The following is a 27,993-nucleotide window of genomic DNA, read 5'->3' as shown; positions in this document are numbered from 1 at the left end:
GCTTTAGTAAAAGATTAATAAACAACTCGAATAACATTAAGATACTCTAAAATATGTGTCTTTCAAAAAAAATCTACATGTATAATACATCATAGAAAGAATGTTAAAATTATACTTTTTATCTTATTTGCAAGAAAACTAACGCTGTAGCTGGTTAAATAGAGAGCTTTAGTTTTCAAGCTCATTTTTAGCATTTTAATAAACCAATTTCTATTTAAATAAATCTTTAAAAATTTAAAGTTTGGAACTAATGAATTAATTAAAATTTTAAGCAGTGAGTGGCAGCTTAGTCATCATAAATATACATGAATCTGGTGGTTAGTATAAATATATGCATCTACATGTATATATATTACCCATATCAGCTATATATCCATCTACATGTGTATATATATATATATATATATATATATATATATATATATATATATATATATATATATATATATATATATATTAGCTATACATATATTGTGTTTTAAATATATTCTATAGCAAACAAGAGAGGGAGTTCCTATTGTTCCTCTCTAACAAAAGATTACTTAGACTATTATTACTACTCGTGTTTTGCTATGAAAATGTGGTACAGGGCTCACCAGGCTAATTCCATGTAAGTCTAATGGTGTAAATAAATCTAATAGTAATATTGTGATGTACAAGCGATATTACTTCTTTCACCAGTCTTCAGTTACACTCTAAGGTCAACCTGACTATAAATATAGCAACCGGTGCGTGCTGCCTCTACAAAACTTAAATGTGAAGCCAGTAAGCTGGCAGCCTGACATTTTGCAGTTCCCAGGGGAAACGCCAGATATCGCGCTGCTCAAAGATAGTTTACATCTATACTTAAAGGAACGTCAGCGCTATATGTCCCAAAGATCACTTGTTTCTGATAAAACAAGAGCTGGTACAGCTGGCTACATCACTGATGCTCTACGCTCATCTTGCTATAAATGTGAGTGTCTTCATAATTTTATCTCTACTGTCAATTGCTTCTACTGTCAACTACCTCTACTGTCAATTGCTTCTACTGTCAACTGCCTCTACTGTCAACTACCTCTACTGTCAACTACCTATACTGTCACCTACCTCTATTGTCAACTGCCTCTACTGTCAACTACCTTTACTGTCAACAACCTCTATTGTCAACTGCCTCTACTGTCAACTACCTCTACTGTCAACAACCTCTACTGTCACCTACCTTTGCTGTCAACTGCCTCTACTGTCAACTGCCTCTACTGTTAACTGCCTCTACTGTCAACTGCTTCTACTGTCAACTGCCTCTACTGTCTACTGTCAACTGTCTCTACTGTCAACTGTCTCTACTGTCAACTGTCTCTACTGTCAACTGTCTCTACTGTCAACTGCCTCTACTGTCAACTACCTCTACTGTCAACTGTCTCTACTGTCAACTGCCTCTGCTGTCAACTGCCTCTACTGTCAACTACCTCTACTGTCAACAACCTCTACTGTCACCTACCTCTGCTGTCAACTGCCTCTACTGTCAACTGCCTCTACTGTCAGCTGTCGCTACTGTCAACTGCTTCTACTGTCAACTACCTTCACTGTCAACTGTCTCTACTATAAACTGCCTCTAATGTCAACTGCCTCTACTGTCAACTGCCTCTACTGTCAACTGCTTCTACTGTCAACTACTTCTACTGTCAACTATCTCTAATTCTAATAATTATTATATATGTTCACTTCAATTATCATATTTATTAACTTTATATTTAATCATATATATATATATATATATATATATATATATATATATCAATTATAGTATATATACTAAAATTACTCACAAAATATACTCACAATTACATTATTTTTATTTTGCATAGGGTATTATTTGTATGCCATCTTCTTGAATGCCTGCCAGAAGGTCATCACTTTTGCCTCTTAAAAGAGGCTCTTGATACTAATAAATTCAATTGATTTTTAATATTTTTAAATAGTTAACTCAGTAATAGTACTAATATGTTGCACAAGTATATAATAACCTCAATTACATGCCTGAGAGACATTTGTTATCTGTTGGTGGATAGATATTTGAAGCATCTCAGCTACATATTACAGTTGTTGTGTGATGGTATACACGCCAAAATGCATTGGGTATTACTTATTGCGTAAAATATGTTATGTATATATGTTGAATGTTACTTATTATATAAAAATACATTATATCTATGTGGTATGTATTGCTTTTCACATGAAATATATTAAGTGTATGCGTTGCGATTTACCTATTATATAAAATAGCTAGATGTATGACCGTCGTTTCCGATGGGTAATAAAAAAGGTTGTTGCATAGAACATCTATTTTAATCAACATATACAACATTTACCATTCTAATTTTTGAATGAAATTATTTGTCTTTCAGTGTACTATGTTTCTTTTGTGTGTAACTTATACTGTGCCAGCTGCAGTGCCTACTACAGCTATATACTGATTGCAATAGTCTTGTTAGCCATGTAAGTTTAAGCATATTTCTTCACGTATGGGCACATTTTTTTCGTTTGTTATGGTATTACGCATAACGCCAGCTGCAGTGTTAAGCTTGAAGCTTGTGTCCTTAAAGGTTGACTTGCAACAAAATTTACGTTACAGTTATTTGGTATCAAAACGTTCACCATGCCTTACTCTGCTGTGTTGTATGTTCCAAATATGTGGAAATGTGATTCAAAGCTCTTAAAAGTTCAGAAACAAACAGTTAAAAACCCGCTGTAGGTTGGAGTCCCTTTATTATGATGACTCAAGTCGATGTGGCTATTGTTTTGACTTGTGATGTTATCACGTGAAATGGAAGGCCAATAAAAGGCTCAATATAAAATGTTTTGTAGAACTAGTTTACAACAAACAATTCGGGTATCAAATATGGATACTCGCTACGTTACAGTTTCGTTTCACCATGGTCTTATCATCTAGTTATAGTCTAATCATGTGACCTATATTATTAGCCAAATAGGGCAAGCCATTTCTGCACCATTTTTCGACCATCACAGGTGACCAACAGGCTTCTCATGTTTATCAGAAGATGATATGCACCCTCTCGACCCAAGGTTAAAAAATTAAACTGATTCTCAGGTTAGGTTTTGAGATATCAATGCTCAGAGTGACAGCTTCACAATGATAATGAAATAGGCGCATAAGGACAATAGACATGGTTTTATTGAATGCGTGAAGTATATTTGTATACTTTTCATGAAAATGTAAACAGAAGCACATCGCGTTCAAGTACCTCACATTTGAGCCGTCTTGAGAGGAATTTCAATCTACGGCGTTTTCGTGATTGCAGCAATTAACTGTTCATTTTTGAGCTTTTACACATATTTTGCACCTACATGTACAACACGACATGATGAACCTTTTGATTCCAAAATGTATGTAGGTGAGAATGTATGTAGGTGAGTATGTGTGCAGGTGAGTATGTATGTAGGTGAGTATATATGTAAGTGAGTATGTATGTAGATTAGTATGTATGTAGATGAGTATGTATGTAGGTGAGTAAGTATGTAGGTGAGGATGTATGTAGATGAGTATGTATGTAGGTGAGTAGGTAAGTAGATGAGTATGTATGTAGGTGAGTAGGTATGTAGGTGAGTTTGTATGTAGGTGAGTAGGTATGTAGGTGAGTATGTAAGTAGGTGAGTAGGTATGTAGGTGAGTATGTATGTAGGTGAGTACATATGTAGGTGAGTATGTATGTATGTGAATAGGTATGTAGGTGAGTATGTATGTAGGTGAATACGTATGTAGGTGAGTAGGTATGTAGGTGAGTATGTATGCAGGTGAGTAGGTATGTAGGTGAGTATGTAAGTAGGTGAGTATGTATGTAGGTGAGTACGTATGTAGGTGAGTAGGTGTGTAGGTGAGTATGTATGCAGGTGAGTAGGTATGTATGTAGGTGTGTATGTATGTAGGTGAGTATGTATGTAGGTGAGTATGTATGTAGGTGAGTAGGTATGTAGGTGAGTATGTATGTAGGTGAGTAGGTGTGTAGGTGAGTAGGTATGTAGGTGAGTATGTATGTAGGTGAGTATGTATGTAGGTGTGTATGTATGTAGGTGAGTAGGTATGTAGGTGAGTATGTATGTAGGTGAGTATGTATGTAGGTGAGTAGGTATGTAGGTGAGTATGTATGTAGGTGAGTATGTGTGCAGGTGAGTATGTATGTAGGTGAGTCGGGAGCAAATCTGATCAAGTGATTTTATCTGTTAATAGAATAATAGCACGAAAGCAAAATTAGCCCACCTCAGAATTAGTCCATCTCAGAATTAGTCCACCTCAGAATTAGTCTACCTCAGAATTAGTCCATCTCAGAATTAGTCCACCTCAGAATTAGTCTATCTCAGAATTAGTCCATCTCAGAATTAGTCCATCTCAAAATTAGACCACCTCAGAATTAGACCATCTCAGAATGTTTTTGTCATATTATATGTGACTACTAATAGTTTTCGCTGCTACTATAGCCTCAGTTTCCTTATAAATACATCTGTTTTTTTGCAACTTTAGGAAACTTTAGTTTGCTTTGACACCTACAATTCCTCAATAATTTAGCCAAAAGTGTTTATTACGGTCACTGAATATAACTTTGTGACAGCTGTCACTGGTGTGACGAAATGCCTGGATGAAGAAAATTGGAGTCTTGGAGCATTTTCCTTATACTCCTATTTACATCACGCTTCTTCTGCTAATCTTGCCTGCCAGAAGAGAAAATATGGTTCTGATACAAATGTCACCAGTCATTCATCGAATTCTTTCATGCTAATAGGCGTCTTTACCAAGACCTCAGAAACTTGGGTAAACCTTATGCCATCATATCTTTTATTTTCTATATTGTTAGTATTTAAAGTTCCGCGTTTGTCCAAAAACCAGCCAATTAGCTCACATGTTATTACCTGCTTAGTATTACCATGCAATGGCAATTCTAAACAGTCTGAACTGGTAAATTTATGAAGGACTTGTTGATTAAAGATCGTAATGATCAATAATTAATATATTGTTTTTAACTGTCATTTTGTTTACTTAATGAATTTTGTAAAAAAAGCATGTCTAAGCTATTTATATGGATTCAAGGTTGTGTTCGGCTCATCTGTTTGATTCGTTTGATTCGCTTTTAGTGAATACCTAAATTTTATCTTTGTCTTCCACTCATCTGCACACCTTTTACCTTTTATCCTTGACCTTCAGAATGAATCTAGCTGAAAGTTGTTAAATAAAAGTCAATTTTTATACACTGCTATATCTCTCAAGGAGGTTTTACATTCTTTATATGTATGTACTAAAACAAGCATGAGTGCTTCGCTGGCTTGAGAATTCTATAAAATGCATTTTTCACTGGAATAGTATGCTGCACCAGAGCACTCTGTATATTAGCCTAAATGGTGTTAAACATTAATCAATTAAATTTATACATATGCATAGCTGGAAGTTTGTTTATATTTAGTTGATGTTAAAGGAATCTTTGTTTGGTAGGTCAGCACTTCTGGCACATAGCCTATCTATCAATTTCTGTTTGCAGACAACTACCAATAAATTGTGTTTACAAGAGAACATCACTAGAAATGCATCAGACCTGATCATTCCTCAAGGTAAGGTCTTACCAAAACTTTTTTCTCAGTTTCCACTCACAACCTTAAAGAATTTCATACCTTATCCTACGCTAGGCATACATGCATTTTAGTTATAACTAGAGACAAGATATATCGCGCATGAACTGGTCAAGTCTTGCCAAACATCCTTGGTATGAGAGAGAGAGTAAGAGAAATGAGTATTGATTTGTAAAGTAAGTTACTAACTGAATACAACCATGGCGTGTATACATAACAAACAATGTATGTATACTGCCTGTTTCACTAGTGCTTCCTTCAATGGTAAATTCATATGTATTTCTAGAGGAAGAAATGGGCCCAATCACTGTGTTGGTCATACTCTGCTCCATGTTGTTTGGAGCACTGCTCGCTGCCTTCATAGTCTTTCTATACTATAAGCTTGGCTGTCAAAGATTGGCATATAAAGAGTCCATCACTCCCTCCTGGCATATAGCCAGTTCTGATATTAGCCCATTTCGAAAGGAGACGGGGAATGTAGGTACCGACTATACTCACGGTAACCACTAAGGCTCTTTAACGTTACTTGTGAATTGCTAAACATTTTAAAAATGCAACACCAAGGATTCATCAGTAACACCCACTGTATTAAGACAAAGTGTTAAATAGAGTTAAGTGACCTTTTAATATTATTATAACTGTATTTGACTGTTACACTGCACTGCATCTCTCAGCAACATCTAACCATTTCTACTTCAGGAGCACGACAAAGAAGAGACCCAAGATATTGAATCGATGTTTGGAATAAATGGCTGCTCAGCAGTGACAGACTTTGGCTATTATAGAGAGCAGCCGGTAGCTCTAAAGAGGTGGTGCAATAATGGCATCCTTATCAGCAAAACCGTTAATAAAGATCTTGAGTCGGTGAGTTCTTCTTTAGCTTTTTTCTCTCTTTTTATCTACTTATTCTGCACTCTATACGCTTATTCTGCACTCTATACGCTTATTCTGCACTCTATACGCTTATTCTGCACTCTATACGCTTATTCTGCACTCTATACGCTTATTCTGCACTCTATACGCTTATTCTGCACTCTATACGCTTATTCTGCACTCTATACGCTTATTCTGCACTCTATACGCTTATTCTGCACTCTATACGCTCATTCTGCACTCTATACGCTCATTCTGCACTCTATACGCTCATTCTGCACTCTATACGCTCATTCTGCACTCTATACGCTTATTCTGCACTCTATACGCTTATTCTGCACTCTATACGCTTATTCTGCACTCTATACGCTTATTCTGCACTATATACGCTTATTCTGCACTCTATACGCTTATTCTGCACTCTATACGCTTATTCTGCACTATATACGCTTATTCTGCACTATATACGCTTATTCTGCACTCTATACGCTTATTATGCACTCTATACGCTTATTCTGCACTCTATACGCTTATTCTGCACTCTATACGCTTATTCTGCACTCTATACGCTTATTCTGCACTATATACGCTTATTCTGCACTATATACGCTTATTCTGCACTCTATACGCTTATTATGCACTCTATACGCTTATTCTGCACTCTAATCTATATTTACAATCTTGAAGTTCTATCTGGTCTACTAAACAATTGATTCCTTGCTTTGCTGTACCCATCTGCCGTTTGTCACATTGTTGACTCCTTGTTTTGCTGTACCTATCCGCCGTTTGTAACACTGTTGACTCCTTGTTTTACTGTACCTATACGCCGTTTGTCACATTGTTGACTCCTTGTTTTACTGTACCTATCTGCCGTTTGTCACACTGCTGACTCCTTGTTTTGCTGTACCTATCTGCCGTTTGTCATATTGTTGGCTCCTTGTTTTACTGTACCTATACGCTGTTTGTCACACTGTTGACTCCTTGTTTTGCTGTACTTATCTGCCATTTGTCACATTGTTGACTCCTTGTTTTACTGTACCTATACGCTGTTTGTCACACTGTTGACTTCTTGTTTTGCTGTACCTATCCGCCGTTTGTAACATTGTTGACTCCTTGTTTTGCTGTACCTATCCGCCGTTTGTAACATTGTTGACTCCTTGTTTTACTGTACCTATACGCTGTTTGTCACATTGTTGACTCCTTGTTTTACTGTACCTATACGCTGTTTGTCACATTGTTGACTCCTTGTTTTACTGTACCTATACAATGTTTGTAACATTGTTGACTCCTTGTTTTACTGTACCTATCCCCCATTTGTAACACTGGCTAGTTTACATACATTTATTATATTCTATATTGTTGCTTGTTTTACTTTTATTTACTAGTTTGATCCATTTGTTCAAAAACATAGTTACTGTACATGTAGGTACATGTAGGTAGTTACTGTAAATGTAGGTACATGCATGGAACTAGCAAACAGATTTTTAGTTGTTTTCTTGCCTAATTACCGTAAGTCCCCATGCTCAAGCCGCGCGACTTGTGCTCGCAAACAGATGACTCACGAAGGAAAAAATAATCCTCCAACATGCCGCCTGTGGTATTTAGCCACTCTTACCAACAAGCTGAATATGCCTACAGATGACTGAGATTTTGTCATCTTTGAGCCCTTTAGAAGCGAGAGTGTCGAGGTGGGTTTCGCTATACCCTGTCCTCCTGAATAATAAAACAGGCTACATCAGTACATGTGAAAAAAATTTTCTTTTACCTCTAAGTTCGAATTAAAATTCCTGAACCCTTGCATCAAGAACTTAGTTGCCATGTCTCAGCTAGATTTTTATTGCGCTGTTAAAGGGCTTATAGGTTACACTGTAGGCTTTTCATGAAGGTTTAGCACTAATGGACATGGTTGTATGAAGTTAATGAGTTCAGTCTTGCTGCTGCTAACGATGTGAAATAACTGACCGCCTGTGGCTTGCTGCAATTTGTTTGATGTGGTGAGTTTTGCACTCAGTTTGGTTCATAGTTTCTGCTTCGATGTCAGCAGGTATTAACACACTCCCAACCACTTGTCTCTTACTTGTGTGTCACGAATTCATTTCGACTTAGAGCGATAAATTCTTCTTTAGCCTAAAGTATTCCATAAGCATGACCTTGAAAATAAACGAGTAGGTCGCCAAAACCCCCGTACATAAAAGTGTATCATGAATGCGACTCTATGGTTATAACAGAGACCGCATTTATCGAGAAGCCGCCCTAAGCCCCACGTATGTTTTAAAAGTTTGGCCTTTAGCCGCGGTCTATGACCTTGAACCAGAAGCCGCGCCTAATGACAAGCCGCTCGGCTGGAGCATCAGGACTTACGGCATATGTTCTACATGTTCCATGCAACATGATACTTGACTACATGTTCTATGTAACATAATAATTGACTACATGTTCTATGTAACATGATACTTGACTACATGTTCAATGTAACATAACACTTGACTACATGTTCTATGTAACATAGCACTTGACTACATGTTCTGTGTAACAAAACACTTGACTACATGTTCTATGTAACATGATACTTGACTACATGTTCTATGTAACATAATAATTGACGACATGTTCTATGTAACATGATACTTGACTACATATTCTCTGTAACGTTGTAAAGGTTTGTGTGACTTTCACTTTCCTCTACTAGTACAAGACTCGTGCATGAGTACAATACATATATTTCTGCTTAGTTCATCAAGGTGTACAAGAAATAATCAAGTAACAGGCAATGAACAGGCCCAGAACAGCTCTGCTCTTCTACGCAAATGTTCGAGCTTATATGGCTAGTAAGCTCTGCCTCCGTTCTACTTGGCTGGACCTGGCATGGCTCTGGCTTGGTTTGGCTGAACTCCGACCTCATTAACATGCCTGACTGAACACAGCTTGGCTTGGCTCAACTCAGCCCTATGCTCAGCTCCCAGTTGACCACATTCCACAACACTCTCCCTCCCATTGGTGACCATGGTCTCCAATCTAGACCTTGTGAGAGAGCCTATGGTAGCCACGTGGCAGACCTCCTCTCCTGTCAGGGTTCTGTCCAGGTCCTCCACATCTGTGTCTGAGGCAGCTGCCTCGGGGCAGCTCATGCCGGCCTCGGCGACCGCTTTCTCCCACTCCCTATCTCCCTGGTCTGCTGCCACATCGACTGGCTTCGGTGCGCTTAGGGCTTCCTCAGCTTCTTCCAAGCTCCTGGTGACCGAAGCCATTAGTTCTGGCAAAGACGCATCACATGCATCATCCAAGTTTTCCAACAAACTGAGGGCGTTCGGGGTGAGCAAGTGCTCTAACAGAAAGGCCTTAGTAGCGGCCGTGAGAACTACCTGGTTGTCCTCTTGTCCCTCCTCCGAGTCATTTTCCGGTGACTCCATCGAGTAGCACACCCCGTTCCTGTACTGGTCCGTCCTTCTAGTAGTCCGGACTGGCCTTGGGTTGTGGCGGACAGGTTTCGATGAAGTCTCTGATTTCGGAGCCATTCCGGTCTCCTCCGGGTTTGATTTCGGTTCTCTTGGATTTTTTTCTAGTGGGATCGGATTGGCTTCTACCGAACTTGGAGAGCGTCCTCGGCGTCCCTGGAGTTCTCCTTCCTCCGGTCCGGTTGGGTTTTTTCCCGGAGTTACCTCCTGTCCTTGCTTTCCAGCAGCCTCCAGCAGCAACCTTTCTCAGTTCGGGGCGGCATTATCGGGACAGGGTCCACTCTGGCCTCTTCCTGCCTTTTCTCCGGCCTGTTGTGTCGAGCTCCCTTCATGTTGGTACCCCTCCTTGGCTCCAGAGTGGCTGGGGCCTGTCCCAACTTTTCTGGGCAAGCATGATAGGGTTTTAGCCTTCCTTCGCTCTGGAAGGAAGACTGGCCCTGCCGTTCCACCAGATGTGTGTGGTTCTCCCAAGCCTTCAGGACCTGGTATGGTCCCCTGAACTTTGCCTGCAGCTTGGTATTTTCTCTCCGTCTCCGGCGTTTGTTCGGAAGCCATACCCAGTCGCCTGGGGCGTACAGCGGTGGCTCTTCTTTGTCTTCTTGCCGCACCTTTATCTGATTTCACCGTAGTGCCTCGTGCACTGTCTGCAGTCTCCGCTGCACCTCCAGAGCGTGCTCGTGGGCAGGAAAGAACTCAGTCGGTGGAGGGTGGCTTTCTGGTTGGTCTGGCAACCTCAGCTCCCGCCCCAACATTAGCATGTTGGCCATTTTTCCAGTTGCGGAGTTGGGGGTGCCTCTGTATGCCCTCATCAGCTGGGGAAGCAGTAGGTCCCACTCATCCTGTTCCCGACCCAGGAGCAGCACCCTCAAGGAGTCTCCGAGTCCCCGGTTATTCCGCTCCACGATTCCATTTGCCTGTGGATGATACGGAGTCGTGTGGGTTTTCCCCACGTTCCAGAGTTGGCAAAGTTCGGCCATCAGTTGGCTCTCGAACTGCGCCCCTTGGTCCGTGTGGATCTGCTCAGGCAATCTCAGGTAGCAGAAGACCCGCTCATCCAGTGCGTCGGCGACCACCGGGGCCGTGGCGTCAGGTAGTGCCAAGGCGTCCTGCCGCCGAGTGAAGTGGTTGGTGAGAACCAGCACCCACTTGTTCCTCCTTGGCGTGACACGAAATGGCTCCACCAAATCTATGGCTACCTTCTTCCAAAGTCGTCCTGTGTAGAGCCTCCTTTTTCCTCCGGCTGCTTTTGTCCCTTCATGCTTTGCGGCCTGGCACACCTCGCAACTTTTGCTGAGCCATCTGACTGTGGACATCAGTCCAGGCCAGTACCACGTCGATGCTACCTATCCCAGAGTGAGCCAGAGCCTGCGTTTGCCACACGTGGTTTCCCGCATGGCCGAGGGGCAGATGGCGCATCATTTGGCGTGGCCCTGCGGGGCCACGTGTGCTTCCAGCACGCCGTCCTGTCGTATGCGCAGAGAGCCCCGCATGTGATGCAGGATGTCCAGCTCTCTGCTCCTGACCTCCAGGTGTTCTGCTGGCACCTCCTCCTGTGGCGATGGCATGGCACATGATTGCCATTGGTCTCTGTCCGGTAGCCTGTGTCCTTGCCAGTTCGCCTTTTGGTCCTGTCACTCCTAGCGGGGCTGATAGCCCCTCGGGGGAACCTTCGACACCCAGGTTCAATATTGCCACTGTTGGGGCGGGAGTCTCGTGCGGGTTGCCAGCCAGCCCCCAGGGTATGCGATGTTGCCCAGAGTCGATCTCGCTCTATCGAGGGCGGGAATCCCATCCAGGCAACTGGTTATGGTTTCACCCACGCAGCTAATGGCCCTTGCTCCCTTGCCAGCTCCTTCCGTGAGGAGTCCCCGTCCTTCCGTTCAATGCTTGCGCATCGCCGGCAGTCCTTGCAGGTTTGCTTGCTCAATCCATCCGCATTCCCGTGGCGAGTCCCTGACCGGTGCTCTAGGATGTGGCGGAACTCTGCCAAGATCTCAAGCCACCGGGCTACTTGGTTTAAGGGTTCCCTCCTCCTGCATAGCCACCGGAGTGATGCATGGTCCGTCCGTAGGAGAAACTCCTGACCATACAGATACGGCTGAAAGTGTTTGACCGCCTTCACTACCGCAAGTAGCTCCCATCGAGTGACGCAGTAATTGCGTTCCGAGGGGGTGAGGGTCTTGCTGTAGTAGGCAATGACTCTCTCGCAGCCCTCCTGTACTTGGGACAGCACGGCTCCCACTCTACATCCGCTGGCATCTGTGTCCAGGATGTACTGCCTCTGAGGATTCGGATAGCCCAAGATCGTGGCGGTGCTGATGCTCTCCTTCAGCGTATTGAAAGCGGCCTGCTCTTCCTCCGCCCATTTCCAGGGCTCTCACTTCACAGTCAGTCGGTGCAAGGGGTGTGCTGTAGTGGCGAACTCCGGGATATATAATCGGTAGTAGCCGACCGTCTCGAAAAATCCTTGGAGTTCCCTCACTCTGCGCAGACTCGGCCACTTTGCTACTGCCTCCATCTTGTTGGGGTCTGTAGAGACTCCGTCCTGGCTTACTATGTGACACAGGTAGCGGACCTGGGGTTGCAATAGCACACACTAGGAGGGCTTTAGTCCAGCCTTGTGGAGTCTCTGAAAGACCTCCTCTAGCCGATGTAGATGCTTATCAACTTCCAGGGCGATGACGATAATATCATCCAGATATAGCAGAATCGTTCTTCAGTGGAGGCAATTTAGAATGCGTTCCATGAGTCTTTGGAAGGTGGCGGGGGGCGGACGTCAGTCCGAAAGGCAACGTCTTCCACTTCCACAGTCCGGACCAAGTTAAGAAAGCCAACTTCTCCTGCGCCTCTGCATCCATGGGTACCTGCCAATACCCGCTTACCAGGTCGAGCGCGCTGAAATAGCGACTGCAAGACAGGGCGTCCAGGCTGTCGTCGATCTTGGGTAGTGGGTAGGCATCCATGGGTCCCGGCTGGTTCAGGCTACTGGCTACGGGAGGTCCGTCGGGAAATCTCTCGATTAGTCCCATGGGGCAATAGTTCCATGTGGTGATGCGACAGTGTATTGTCATCATTGTTCAGATGGGAACCACTACCCTCCCTATTACCTGTACTTTGCTCTGTAGCAGCCGTCCATGCCGGTCCTTGCAGACTAGCTGTCTGCCATCCACTCGAACCACCGGTTGCTCAAACTCGAAAGCGCATTAATGCGCCACGAAGAACGGCATTCCGAGGATGGCATCCTCGCTCAGTCAGCTCACTATGAAAACTTCCTCCGTCTTCACATCCCTCGAGCGGACAGTCAGACGAATTATCCCGTAGAAGGGAGCCGTGTTCTGTCAGTCAATAGGCCATGGCTGTCACTCTCCTTGAGTCAGACCCACAGGGCTTCTGGCAATCGATCAAATACTTGTTTATTTATCAGATATGTGGTACATCTAGTGTCCAGCAGGAACTGGATGGGCCGCCCCTCCACTTTTCCTGATTGGAAACAACTGGTGGAGTGGGATCGACTGAGGGCTTGCGCCTTAGTGGTATCTTCCAAGACATCGTCCGTGAGGCCTAGAAGGCTTCCTTTCCGTGGTGGGGCGAGGTCGGTACCTTGGGCTGTCCCACGTCCGGAGCAAATCTGCTGCTCTCGTGATTGCCACCCCCAAGGCGGAGAAGGGGGTCGGCTTTGCCGTTTTTAAGGCAGGCTTCCGACTGTTCGGTCCAGTGGGGATGGTTCTCAGTGTCTGGGACGGAGGGGATTTTGGGGTCACCCTTCTGCGTTTCGGGTTACGTCCCTGCCGTTCGCACGGAGAGGTGTAAGCAATATCCGGAACAGGGGGGCTGTTTAGACTAATCTCACCCAAGGGCTGGTAATAATTCTGTGTCACCACAGGCCCTTCCTGTGCATGAACTTTCCTTTGCCCAGTCCTTGCTGGCTGAGACCAGCCATCAGCCGTCGAAGAGTCCCGCAAAATCCTATTGCATTTCCGTGTTTGTTTGGCCTTGGCACAGACAGTAGTCAGAGCTATTATTGTGGCCGTTCTTCATTTCCCGAAGCTGGTTTGGTGTGGCGAGGGCAGTTCTTTCGTACATGCCCCGGTTGGCTACATCCCCAGAAAAGAATAGTTGGCTGGCTCCTTTTTTCAGCTGGGGTGCGCACCTGCTCCTGGAGCCATTCCACCTTGTCCATGTAATATAACACTTGATTACATGTTCTATGTAACATAATACTTGACTACATGTTCTATGTAACGTAAAACTTGACTACAACAACATTGAACAGGATTGGGAGTCGATTGGGAAGCGTCTGAGTCTGGTTAACAGCCTTGACAATTAGTCTCAACATTCTTGTTTCTGGTTTTCAGATGATCAGCTTGCACCATGAGAATGTAGCCAGATTCTATGGAGTGTGTATTAGTCATTCAGAATTTGTGCTGGTCAACGAGTACTGCATCAAAGGAAGTTTAGAAGTGAGTCTTTTGATACAAGCAATAAGTAGTTTGCAGAGTTCAAGTCTCAGGCTGTTTCCATGACAGCAAGCAAATATTTGCAAAGATTAAATAACTTGTAAGTTTAACATTTGAAGGACCATATATAAAAGATTTGTATGGAAGAGTTCTATTTTATCTACTAGTTATTTTTGTATAAATAGAATTTGACATCTTAACAAGACTCACAATGTAATAAATATTATAAAAAATACTAACACCTGCACATGGCAACATACTTTCTACTTGCTCTCTTGTCAATGAAATAGACATATTCTTTGTCATATTTGCAAAGACATTGTGAAGAAAATACATAGTAACACCTAAATCAAACTCCCTCCTGTCTTTTAAAGGTCATTGTCACAAATATTTTCCATGGAGTATTTGGTACATTCTAATACTGTTTTAGGAACTTCTGCAATTCGAACCAGTAAACTTAGATGAAATATTTGTGGCATCTCTGCTCTCTGATATCACCAAGGGAATGACCTTTATACATACAAGTTGTCTCGCTGTTCACGGTAACCTCAAGAGCTCCAACTGTTTGGTGACTGGTCGCTGGGTAGTCAAGCTGTCTGACTTTGGTCTGGCACACGAAAGGAGTGTATACAAAGACCAACGAGGTAGATTTTGTTTTATTTAGAATTATCTTTAATTAAACATTATTAAAACATTTGTCAGGTTGGATCGTTTATGTAATTTTTATTTACTTTGTTTATACAGATAACTATTGATAGGCTCAAAATTTATGTAGATAATACATATTATATACATAATATATATAATATATAGATATTAAGGGTTAGATTTGAGGCTTAAACAAAAACAGTTGGCTATCGTAGCCTACAAATCTTAACCATTGATGAAGAACCCCACCCCAACCGCAATCCCACCCTAACCCCTATGTCTACACAAGATAACAATTATAATAGAGAATAGTAAAGAAGGCTAAGGATATGTCTAGACACAATATAACAATTATCATAGAGAATAGTGTAGAAGGTTAAGGATATGTCTAGACACAATATAACAATTATCATAGAGAATAGTGTAGAAGGTTAAGGATATGTCTAGACACAATATGACAATTATCATAGAGAATAGTGTAGAAGGTTAAGGATATGTCTAGACGCAATATAAAAATTATCATAGAGAATAGCATAGAAGGATATGTCTAGACAAAATAGGACATTTTTGGAGTCTGACTTGGCCTGAATAGGGCAGCGGAAAACAATTTGCAGCAATTTAACAGAAGGAATGAGGGTTTCAGGCACTTGATGTGTTACAGACACCAACATTTCGGTCTTGCCACTGATGAAGGCCATAGAGGGGAGTACATCTGGTGTAGGCCTTTGTTGTGTGACTGTGACCAAATTTGCGATCCTACCACTGGAAGAGGAGGAACGTTACCTACTTAGCCTAACCTAACACGTTAAGAACAGCACTTTTTTGCGCACTAAAACCCAAACTGTCGCAAATCGCCGTTGCTAATCGCCATCGGTAATTGCCGTCGCTGATCGCCATCGCTAATCGCTGAGCTTGAATTAGAATACAAGAACATTGACCGACTGCTTGTCTTAGTTAAATCTAATTGGTCGATAAAAACCGCCTTGTTTCCATTGTTGTCTGCCAATGTTGATATGAAGAAGTTATAAAAATGACAAGAAAAGTGATTGCTTCACATGAAGTATAAACTTAATAATATACAGCCTATGGGTCACAATTACACCTACTGACATAATAATATATAGCTTATGGGTCACAATTAGACCTACTACTTAATAATATATTGCCAATGGGTCACAGTTAGACCTACCGACTTAATAATATAAAGCCTATGGGTCACAATTACACCTACTGACATAATAATATACAGCCTATGGGTCACAATTACACCTACTGACATAATAATATATAGCTTATGGGTCACAATTAGACCTACTACTTAATAATATATCGCCAATGGGTCACAGTTAGACCTACCGACTTAATAATATAAAGCCTATGGGTCACAATTAGACCTACTACTTAATAATATATCGCCTATGGGTCACAATTAGAGCTACTGACTTAATACTATGTAGCCTATGGGTCACAATTAGACCTACTGACTTAATAATATATAGCCTATGGGTCACAATTAGACCTACTCACTTAATAATATATAGCCTGGATAATATATAGCAGGACTGGTCATTGCCTGTGTCAGCAGGACTGGTCATTTCTTGTGTCAGCAGGAGTGGTCATTGCCTGTGTCAGCAGGACTGGTCATTGCCTGTGTCAGCAGGACTGGTCATTGCCTGTGCAGCAGGACTGGTCATTGCCTGTGTCAGCAAGACTGGTCATTGCCTGTGTCAGCAGGACTAGTCATTGCTTATGTCAGCAGGACTGGTCATTGTCTGTGTCGGCAGGACTGGTCATTGCTTGTGTCAGCAGCACTGGTCATAGCCTGTGTCAGCAGGACTGGTAATTGCCTGTGTCAGCAAGACTGATCATTGCCTGTGTTAGCAGGACTGGTCATTGCCTGTGTTAGCAGGACTGGTCATTGCCTGTGTTAGGAGGACTAGTCATTGCCTGTGTCAGCAGGACTGGTCATTGCTTGTGTCAGCCAGACTGGTCATTGCGTACAAAACAAAATAAAATACTTTGCTCCATGAAACTCAGGATGGCTTCTTGACATAATTTGTTGGCTCCAATGCATGCAGATATGTTTTTCCGCAGGATGTTTCCTTTTGATTCAGTACAGATGAGATTTAATGGTGTAGTGATTGGAGTGCCAGACCTTTTGTTTAAGTGCAGGTGCAGATGAGATTTAATGGTGTAGTGGTTAGAGTGCCAGACCTTATGTTTAAGTGCAGGTACATATGAGAGTCAATGGTGTAGTGGTTAGATTGCCAGACATTTTGTTTAAGTGCAGGTACAGATGAGACTTAATGTTGTAGTGGGTAGAGTGCTAGACCTTTTGTTTAAGTGCAGGTACATATGAGATTCAATGGTGTAGTGGTTAGAGTGCCAGACATTTTGTTTAAGTGCAGGGACAGATGAGATTCAATGGTGTAGTGGTTAGAGGTCCAGACCTTTTAAGTGCAGGTACATATGAGATTTCATGGTGTAGTGGTTAGATTGCCAGACCTTTTGTTTAAGTGCAGGTACAGATGAGATTTAATGGTGTAGTGGTTAGAGTGCCAGACATTTTGTTTAAGTGCAGGTACAGATGAGACTTAATGTTGTAGTGGGTAGAGTGCTAGACCTTTTGTTTAAGTGCAGGTACAGATGAGATTTAATGGTGTAGTGGTTAGAGTGCCAGACCTTTTGTTTAAGTGCAGGTATAGATGAGATTTAATGGTGTAGTGGTTAAAGTGCCAGACCTTTTGTTTAAGTGCAGGTACAGATGAGATTTAATGGTGTAGTGGTTAGAGTGCCAGACCTTTTGTTTAAGTGCAGGTACAGATGAGATTCAATGGTGTAGTGGTTAGAGTGCCAGACCTTTTGTTTAAGTGCAGGTACAGATGAGATTCAATGGTGTAGTGGTTAGAGTGCCAGACCTTTTGTTTAAGTGCAGGTACAAATGAGATTTAATGGTGTAGTGGCTAGAGTGCCAGACCTTTTGTTTAAGTGCAGGTACATATGAGATTCAATGGTGTAGTGGTTAAAGTGCCAGACCTTTTGTTTAAGTGCAGGTACAGATGAGATTTAATGGTGTAGTGGTTAAAGTGCCAGACCTTTTATTTAAGTGCAGGTACATATGAGACTTCATGGTGTAGTGGTTAGATTGCCAGACCTTTTGTTTAAGTGCAGGTACAGATGAGATTCAATGGTGTAGTGGTTAGAGGTCCAGACCTTTTAAGTGCAGGTACAGATGAGATTTAATGGTGTAGTGGTTAGAGTGCCAGACATTTTGTTTAAGTGCAGGTACAGATGAGACTTAATGTTGTAGTGGGTAGAGTGCTAGACCTTTTGTTTAAGTGCAGGTACAGATGAGATTTAATGGTGTAGTGGTTAGAGTGCCAGACCTTTTGTTTAAGTGCAGGTACAGATGAGATTCAATGGTGTAGTGGTTAGAGTGCCAGACCTTTTGTTTAAGTGCAGGTACAGATGAGATTCAATGGTGTAGTGGTTAGAGTGCCAGACCTTTTGTTTAAGTGCAGGTACAAATGAGATTTAATGGTGTAGTGGCTAGAGTGCCAGACCTTTAGTTTAAGTGCAGGTGCAGATGAGATTTAATGGTGTAGTGGTTAGAGTGCCAGACCTTTTGTTTAAGTGCAGGTACAGATGAGACTTAATGTTGTAGTGGGTAGAGTGCTAGACCTTTTGTTTAAGTTCAGGTACAGATGAGATTTAATGGTGTAGTGGTTAGAGTGCCAGACATTTTGTTTAAGTGCAGGTACAGATGAGACTTAATGTTGTAGTGGGTAGAGTGCTAGACCTTTTGTTTAAGTGCAGGTACAGATGAGATTTAATGGTGTAGTGGTTAGAGTGCCAGACATTTTGTTTAAGTGCAGGTACAGATGAGACTTAATGTTGTAGTGGGTAGAGTGCTAGACCTTTTGTTTAAGTGCAGGTATAGATGAGATTTAATGGTGTAGTGGTTAAAAAGCCAGACCTTGTGCTTAAGTGCAGGTACAGATGAGATTTAATGGTGTAGTGGTTAAAGTGCCAGACCTTTTGTTTAAGTGCAGGTACAGATGAGATTTAATGTTGTAGTGGTTAGAGTGCCAGACCTTTTGTTTAAGTGCAGGTACAGATGAGATTCAATGGTGTAGTGGTTAGAGTGCCAGACCTTTTGTTTAAGTGCAGGTACAAATGAGATTTAATGTTGTAGTGGTTAGAGTGCCAGACCTTTTGTTTAAGTGCAGGTACATATGAGATTCAATGGTGTAGTGGTTAAAGTGCCAGACCTTTTGTTTAAGTGCAGGTACAGATGAGATTTAATGGTGTAGTGATTAGAGTGCCAGACCTTGTGTTTAAGTGCAGGTACATATGAGATTCAATGGTGTAGCGGTTAGAGTGCCAGACCTTTTGTTTAAGTGCAGGTACATATGAGATTTAATGGTGTAGTGGTTAGAGTGCCAGACATTTTGTTTAAGTGCAGGTACAGATGAGATTTATTGGTGTAGTGGTTAGAGTGCCAGACCTTTTGTTTAAGTGCAGGTACAAATGAGATTTGATGGTGTAGTGGTTAAAGTACCAGACCTTGTGTTTAAGTGCAGGTACAGATGAGATTTAATGGTGTAGTGGTTAGAGTGCCAGACCTTTTGTTTGAGTGCAGGTACATATGAGATTCAACGGTGTAGTGGTTAGAGTGCCAGACCTTTTGTTTAAGTGCAGGTACAGATGAGATTTAATGGTGTAGTGGTTAGAGGGCCAGACGTTTTGTTTAAGTGCAGGTACATATGAGATTTAATGGTGTAGTGGTTAGAGTGCCAGACCTTTTGTTTAAGTGCAGGTACATATGAGATTCAATGGTGTCGTGGTTAGAGTGCCAGACCTTTTGTTTAAGTGCAGGTACAGATGAGATTTAATGGCGTAGTGGTTAGAGTGCCAGACCTTGTGTTTAAGTGCAGGTACAGATGAGATTTAATGGCGTAGTGGTTAGAGTGCCAGACCTTGTGTTTAAGTGCAGGTACAGATGAAATTTAATGGTGTAGTGGTTAGAGTGCCAGACCTTTTGTTGAAGTGCAGGTACAGATGAGATTCAACGGTGTAGTGGTTAGAGTGTCAGACCTTTTGTTTAAGTGCAGGTACATATGAGATTCAATGGTGTCGTGGTTGGAGTGCCAGACCTTTTGTTTAAGTGCAGGTACAGATGAGATTGAATGGCGTAGTGGTTAGCGTGCCAGACCTTGTGTTTAAGTGCAGGTACAGATGAGATTTAATGGTGTAGTGGTTAGAGTGCCAGACCTTTCGTTTAAGTGCAGGTACAGATGAGATTTAATGGTGTTGTGGTTAGAGTGCCAGACCTTTCGTTTAAGTGCAGGTACAGATGAGATTCAACGGTGTAGTGGTTAGAGTGTCAGACCTTTTGTTCAATTGCAGGTACATATGAGATTCAATGGTATAGTGGTTAGAGTGCCAGACCTTTTATTTAAGTGCAGGTACAGATGAGATTCAATGGTGTAGTGGTTAGAGTGCCAGACCTTGTGTTTAAGTGCAGGTACAGATGAGATTTAATGGTGTAGTTATTAGAGTGCTAGACCTTGTGTTTAAGTGCAGGTACATATGAGATTCAATGGTGTAGTGGTTAGAGTGCCAGACCTTTTGTTTAAGTGCAGGTACAGATGAGATTTAATGGTGTAGTGGTTAGAGTGCCAGACCTTTTGTTTAAGTGCAGGTACAGATGAGATTCAATGGTGTAGTGGTTAGAGTGCCAGACCTTTTGTTCAATTGCAGGTACATATGAGATTCAATGGTGTAGTGGTTAGAGAGTCAGACCTTGTGTTTAAGTGCAGGTACTGATGAGATTTGATGGTGTAGTGATTAGAGTGCCAGACCTTTTGGTTAAGCGCAGGCACAGATGAGATTTAATGGTGTAGTGGATAGAGTGCCAGACCTTTTGTTTAAGTGCAGGTACAGATGAGATTATGTGGTGTAGTGGTTAGAATGCCAGACCTTTTGTTTAAGTGCAGGTACATATGAGATTTAATGGTGTAGCGGTTAGAGTGCCAGACCTTTTGTTTAAGTGCAGGTACATATGAGATTCGATGGTGTAGTGGTTAGAGTGCCAGACCTTTTGTTTCAGTGCAGGTACAGATGAGATTTAATGGTGTAGTGGTTAGAGTGCCAGACCTTTTGTTTAAGTGCAGGTACATAGGAGATTCAATGGTGTCGTGGTTAGAGTGCCAGACCTTGTGTTTAAGTGCAGGTACAGATGAGATTTAATGGTGTAGTGGTTAGAGCGCCAGACCTTTTGTTTCAGTACAGGTATAGATGAGATTCAACGGTGTAGTGGTTAGAGTGCCAGACCTTTTGTTCAATTGCAGGTACATATGAGATTCAATGGTGTAGTCGTTAGAGTGCCAGACCTTTTGTTTAAGTGCAGGTACATATGAGATTCAATGGTGTAGTGGTTAGAGTGCCAGACCTTTTGGTTAAGTGCACGTACAGATGAGATTTAATGGTGTAGCGGTTAGAGTGCCAGACCTTTTGTTTAAGTGCAGGTACAGATGAGATTTAATGGTGTAGTGGTTAGAGTGCCAAACCTTTTGGTTAAGTGCAGGTACAGATGAGATTTCATGGTGTAGTGGTTAGAGTGCCAGATCTTTTGTTTAAGTGCAGGTACATATGAGATTCAATGGTGTAGTGGTTAGAGTGCCAGACCTTTTGTTTCAGTACAGGTATAGATGAGATTTAATGGTGTAGTGGTTAGAGCGCCAGACCTTGTGTTTAAGTGCAGGTACAGATGAGATTCAACGGTGTAGTGGTTAGAGTGCCTGACCTTGTGTTTAAGTGCAGGTACATATGAGATTTAATGGTGTAGTGGTTAGAGCGCCAGACCTTGTGTTTAAGTGCAGGTACAGATGAGATTTAATGGTGTAGTGGTTAGAGTGCCAGACCTTGTGTTTAAGTGCAGGTACAGATGAGATTTAATGGTGTAGTGGTTAGAGTGCCAGACCTTTGGTTTACGTGCAGGTAAAGATGAGATTTAATGGTGTAGTGGTTAGAGCGCCAGACCTTGTGTTTAAGTGCAGGTACAGATGAGATTCAACGGTGTAGTGGTTAGAGTGCCTGACCTTGTGTTTAAGTGCAGGTACATATGAGATTTAATGGTGTAGTGGTTAGAGCGCCAGACCTTGTGTTTAAGTGCAGGTACAGATGAGATTTAATGGTGTAGTGGTTAGAGTGCCAGACCTTGTGTTTAAGTGCAGGTACAGATGAGATTTAATGGTGTAGTGGTTAGAGTGCCAGACCTTTGGTTTACGTGCAGGTAAAGATGAGATTTAATGGTGTAGTGGCTAGAGTGCCTGACCTTTTGTTTAAGTGCAGGTACATATGAGATTTAATGGTGTAGTGGTTAGAGTGCCAGACCTTTTGTTTAAGTGCAGGTACAGATGAGATTCAATGGTGTAGTGGTTAGAGTCCCAGACTTTTAGTTTACGTGCAGGTACATATGAGATTCGATGGTGTAGTGGTTAGAGTGCCAGACCTTTTGTTTAAGTGCAGGTACAGATGAGATTTAATGGTGTAGTGGTTAGAGTGCCAGACCTTTTGTTTAAGTGCAGGTACATATGAGATTTAATGGTGTAGTGGTTAGAGTGCCAGACCTTTTGTTTAAGTGCAGGTACAGATGAGATTCAATGGTGTAGTGGTTAGAGGTCCAGACCTTTTGTTTAAGTGCAGGTAAAGATGAGATTTAATGGTGTAGTGGTTAGACTGCCAGACCTTTTGTTTAAGTGCAGGTACATATGAGATTTAATGGTGTAGTGGTTAGAGTGCCAGACCTTTTGTTTAAGTGCAGGTACAGATGAGATTCAATGGTGTAGTGGTTAGAGGTCCAGACCTTTTGTTTAAGTGCAGGTACAGATGAGATTCAATGGTGTAGTGGTTAGAGGTCCAGACCTTTTGTTTAAGTGCAGGTAAAGATGAGATTTAATGGTGTAGTGGTTAGACTGCCAGACCTTTTGTTTAAGTGCAGGTACATATGAGATTTAATGGTGTAGTGGTTAGAGTGCCAGACCTTTTGTTTAAGTGCAGGTACAGATGAGATTTAATGGTGTGGTGGTTAGAGTGCCAGACCTTTTGTTCAAGTGCAGGTACATATGAGATTTAATGGTGTAGTGGTTAGAGAGTCAGGTTGTATGTCGGAGTATCTGAGTACTATTTCCGCACGAGGCAGTTTTTTGCCCCCGTTGGACGGACTGGCAGTCACTGATTTTATTATATATTATTATTATTATATTTTATGTTATATTATTGTTTTATTATATAGTGGAGCAGAAGGGCATCAAAACGCTGTCAAAAAAGTGATTTATTCCTTTTGAAGGTCAGCTATGTGATAAGAGTGGCATCTAGATCAGATTTTCGAGCTGATTTCAAATATGTCGTTTCATACCTTTCAGATTGTTCATTTTTAATCAAAATATTTAATATATTATTTTAATTAAATAAATGCCTGCAATGTTTTATGTGCCTCTACCAACAATGTGATAGTGAAATCACAGTTAGTCAGCCTTTTATACGGTATGAAACATACGTTTTCTAATCAAACATGAAGCGCACCTCTGGTTACAATACCATTCAAATACTAACCTTCTGGTTCACAGTCATTTGAGTAGCATCTACAGCAGCTGCATCTGCACATGTCTGTACACTTGAGATTTGTATTGTTGCACTGACAGCGACGAGACTGACACCCAATTTTGTATCAACAAAACACGTCCATGAGCACATCAGGAGGTGCTGGTTGTTGTGTCATCCATCTAGCTCTAAGCTCTCCACCTTCCATAACCCATCCATGTTGCTGGGGGATGGAGCTTTAATGATGATTTGCTTGATGATAGGCAGCCCTAGATATATGAAATTTCAACTCATCTAGTGTGGGTGGTAAGTTTGATTGTGATGTGCGAGATGGTCAGCAGGAGATCTTATACCGTGCTTCATAGATAGAAATTGTCTCTTCACCATATAATCTGCATATGAATGTCTCAATAGATTCTCTCATTGCACCATTAACTTCAAAATCTGTTTCCAATGATTTTAGTGTATTACAGAATTCAGGATTGTTCTTTGAAGAAGCAGCTTGAAGAAAGTTATCTTCCCTTTGAAATAGAATGCCTTATACTCTCGCATCCACTTAGACTCTTAGAGCATGCAGCCCAAGCAGTGCTTTGCATTGTTTGGGTGTGCGGACCGTAGACAAACAGCCTATGTTTACATATCTCAAATGCTCCTTACCACAACAGAAAATGAGTTTCTGTGATGACAGATCATCCACTAAAGATAGACAGCTTAGAAAAACATCTGTGTCCTGGCACTTGACTAGACTTTTGAGCTGGGTTTGTCTTCCATTATCTTTTTGATATGTGATAGCATGCGCGTATCTGCATTCTCGTGGTCTAGTGTCAAACTATCTAAATGGCTTACAGCGATTGATCTATCAAGGTCATAGCTGATCATCTGGCATTCTTGAGAAAAAGCTGCTACAAGATCTAGTTTCAGCTTCACAGTCGACTTGCTCTATGTATCTTTCAAAAATCTCGCTAGGGCAGTTTTTTTCAGAATTCCGACCATTTTGGCACTGATTAGTTTTACACTAGGACTGATTAGTTCGGACTAAACACAGCAACCTTCTGCCTTCCTTTCACACTTCTACGACTTCTCTCACCTCCATTAATGCTGATATCAGGGTATGTGTCACAAACAAAATCTGCGCGACATGTGTGATACACACTTGCAATACTAACTATCTGTTGCAAAAGCTGACTGGCAACTATGCCAAAAGTTGGAGGAGCTTTCAAGATCTGAATTTCGGCCATAGCATCAACCACAACAGCGTCAAAGACTGGTAGCTGTTCCTGGTTAACATAGATTGATGGTTGATCATCAGCATCTTTCTCAACAGCATCCACCAGGGCCGACTGAGCAGTCTTCAATATAGATCCATCAGAGTTAGCTGGGGACCAGCTGATGTTGCCAAAAGAGAATGATGACACTTTTCTCAAACCCAAGTTATGCTTGTTGGATGATCACTAACAAATTCTCAAACAGTCTGTGCGAACACTCTAGGACTTTGTTTGAGTTTCTTCTTAGGTGATGGCAATGTGGTGCAGGTTTTGAGCTATTTTGACTTAATGGATGCATTGAAATCAATTTCTTGGGTGCTTAACATCTTCTAGAAAAATTCTGAAAGCTGTTTCTCTTCTATCACATTTGCCATTTCAAGATCCTGCTTCTTTTCAATGGAGGCTTTTGCACTACTATGTACTAGCTTGGGGGTTTGAAACGCAAACGGATTTATTCTTGCTGTTATGAGACTTTCATGACTGCCCTCATTTCCTCATCAGCCTTCCACGCCATTTTATGCGTCTCATAACTTGCTGCATCCGAATCACCAAGCACTACCATCTTCTTCATGTCTGTATGTACAGCTGTTCGTCCAGGGTGAGATAGAGTCCAGCGCTGAAAGGCCGATGACTTTTTGGTAAACCCTATGATTCCACCATGAGACTTTGCGTCTCTTTTAACTGTTTGCTCAATAGATTGATCACAAGCGATAGAGCTGAATGGACAGTGATGTCATGATTGATAAGTAAAATACCCCTTCTTCATAAGAGTCTCATACACCTTGCTATGCGATACTTTCAGATTAGTCATCTCTGCAAAGTACAGCGTGCCATATTTAGCGTAGTTTGTCTGGTCATATGCAAAAAACCAAGGAAGGATCATACATGTAATTTATCTATACATTTATGTCCAAATTGTAGGCTATAACACATCCTGTAAACTGCAAAGTGTTAGTTTTGCTGCTCACAAAATGTGCAGACAAAAGGTGAAATGTTCTCTTTTTCTCCCACCATATCATCATCATGCAGTAATCATCATAAATTTGTAAAGTAATAAATATCTAGTCTCACCTCTTCTGATGTATCACATTCTTTCTGTCTTTTCTCATGTCTTTTCTCAGCTCTTTCCATAACGAGTTTGTTACAATACTTTTTATAACAGACGTAATGACATAACAAGTCTGAGCTCTCATCAAAGTTCAAAGCTTAGCACTTTCTGAGCAATTTCATATGGAATGCTCTCTTCTTCCAATATCAACCATCTGTTTGAATAATGTTTGGCTACTAGGTTTTCATTGACAGACTGATCACCACAGTGAAACAAGCAATCTTGCTGCATCCATGGCATGGGTTAAGAAATGCTGAGAGTTGATTCACCTACATGTAATCTCAAATAAAAGCATTTATTAATTTTCGAGATTATAAAATAGTTTTCTTTGTCTGATATCTAAGATTTTCCAAGCAAACATGAAGTTGCCCCCTCTCATTTCAAAAGTGCTCTCTAGCTCAGAAATGTGCAAACACATAGGTGTAGAAACATTATAATTGAATTCAGCATAAACTTCTGACTGTAAAACATCTTTGTTTGAATAGCCCACTCTCTGAAGGAAAAGGCTGAAAGATAAGTTTATGTTCCTGCTTTACTTAGCATAAAACACCGGTAGGTGAATGCAGTACGTACCGTAGAGAGTACTTACCTTCAAGATACACGTATAACATACACAATGAATTTAACTTAAATGGATTCAGCTTACTAAACACTTAAAACTAAGTTTTAGTTTGTATTTTACTAAACTTCAACTTTATCATCGAATAAACTTTAATCACTTTGATCTGTTTTCGATTTCAGTTTTATTATAATTTACAATGAACACTGAATTGAGATAGACATCAATCAAGCATCGCATCTGTTTCAGGCATTGTGGGAAGAGATTTCGGCAAATAGCATATCGGCATTTTTGTTATTCTGTCGTAATTGGTACACCGACTGCCAATTTATAACTTCAAGATTAATTTTTGTTGATATCGTATGGTAGGAAAAAGTTGAAAAAAATTCCTTTTGCCTGGCGAAGACAAAGAACATCGTATTCCATCTAAAAAGGTGAAACAAGTCTTATAACAGAGGCATCGCAACTCGAGGGTACACTCTATTAATTAATAAAAAGTGCGTTTTTGCAATTGCAAAAAGGGTATAGAGTATATAATAAGACTGATGGGTGGAACAAGAATGGCTTAGCCTTGTAGGTACACACGCTTGTTAGTTAAGTTGTGATTTAAATCTCATGAGTTCTAATGCAGTACAAAGGTGATTTTTTGTTGGTAAAACTTTATCGCCATAGCTAGACAAACTCTGAGATTTGAACATATAGATAGAAGATAGATTACTATTATTATATTCATTGTTACTATTATTAGCATTATTATTCTTATTATTATTATAATTTTACTGATGAGAGTTCAGTAAGATTAGTAAAGGGTGGTCAAAAACATTTCATTTTATTTCTCATTGTGCTATTAGAAATCCACAGAAATTAACTTGTTAGATAACAGATACATTACAATATAAATGTACAACATTCACTGACACATACCAATTTTGCCACTGTATAGATTTGCTGTGGTGTTCACCAGAGGTGATCAGTCGTAAAGAAGTTGCATCAAAAAAGGCAGATATATACTCCTTCGGGATAATCCTCTACGAGTTGGTCGGGAAGCATGGTCCATTTGGAATGGGGTACCAGTATTCAGATAAAGATCTGCAAGGTAGCTGGTCTCTGCTGTTTTTAATTACACATTAAAATCATAAGACCTCTCAAAACTCGCTTATTTATTTTATTTCTATGCTTACTAGCATTTTTGACAATAATATTACATAACATGAATAGTGGTTCTTAGAAATACCCATATTATCCTTGTTAATATGAAGCTCAGTAGATGACAGTTCTGTCAACTAATACGTGCATCACATACATGCATTACATACAACTACATACATACATGCAGGTTGGTTCCTAAACTTTTTTCGTTGCTGCTCTAGAAACTCTAGAATTAAACAGTAAAACTATATTATTA

At 41.2% G+C, this 27,993-nt stretch overlaps 1 protein-coding gene across 1 annotated transcript in view; it reads left to right on the top strand.

Moving 5' to 3' along the window:
* Positions 1 to 867: 867 nt before the first annotated feature.
* Positions 868 to 27,993, top strand: part of LOC137387279 (guanylate cyclase 32E-like) — a 52,878-nt gene continuing 25,752 nt past the window's right edge. Inside the window, exons 1-8 of the mRNA XM_068073636.1 lie at positions 868 to 955; positions 4,608 to 4,807; positions 5,529 to 5,598; positions 5,903 to 6,093; positions 6,316 to 6,480; positions 14,300 to 14,404; positions 14,832 to 15,045; positions 27,532 to 27,684. Coding sequence (XP_067929737.1) covers positions 868 to 955; positions 4,608 to 4,807; positions 5,529 to 5,598; positions 5,903 to 6,093; positions 6,316 to 6,480; positions 14,300 to 14,404; positions 14,832 to 15,045; positions 27,532 to 27,684 — 1,186 coding nt within the window. The remainder of the gene's footprint in view (positions 956 to 4,607; positions 4,808 to 5,528; positions 5,599 to 5,902; positions 6,094 to 6,315; positions 6,481 to 14,299; positions 14,405 to 14,831; positions 15,046 to 27,531; positions 27,685 to 27,993) is intronic.

The sequence above is a fragment of the Watersipora subatra genome, chromosome 1 (genome assembly GCF_963576615.1).
Source record: "Watersipora subatra chromosome 1, tzWatSuba1.1, whole genome shotgun sequence".
NCBI classification, from domain to species: domain Eukaryota; kingdom Metazoa; phylum Bryozoa; class Gymnolaemata; order Cheilostomatida; family Watersiporidae; genus Watersipora; species Watersipora subatra.
This window is presented reverse-complemented; position numbering and strand designations above follow the sequence as displayed.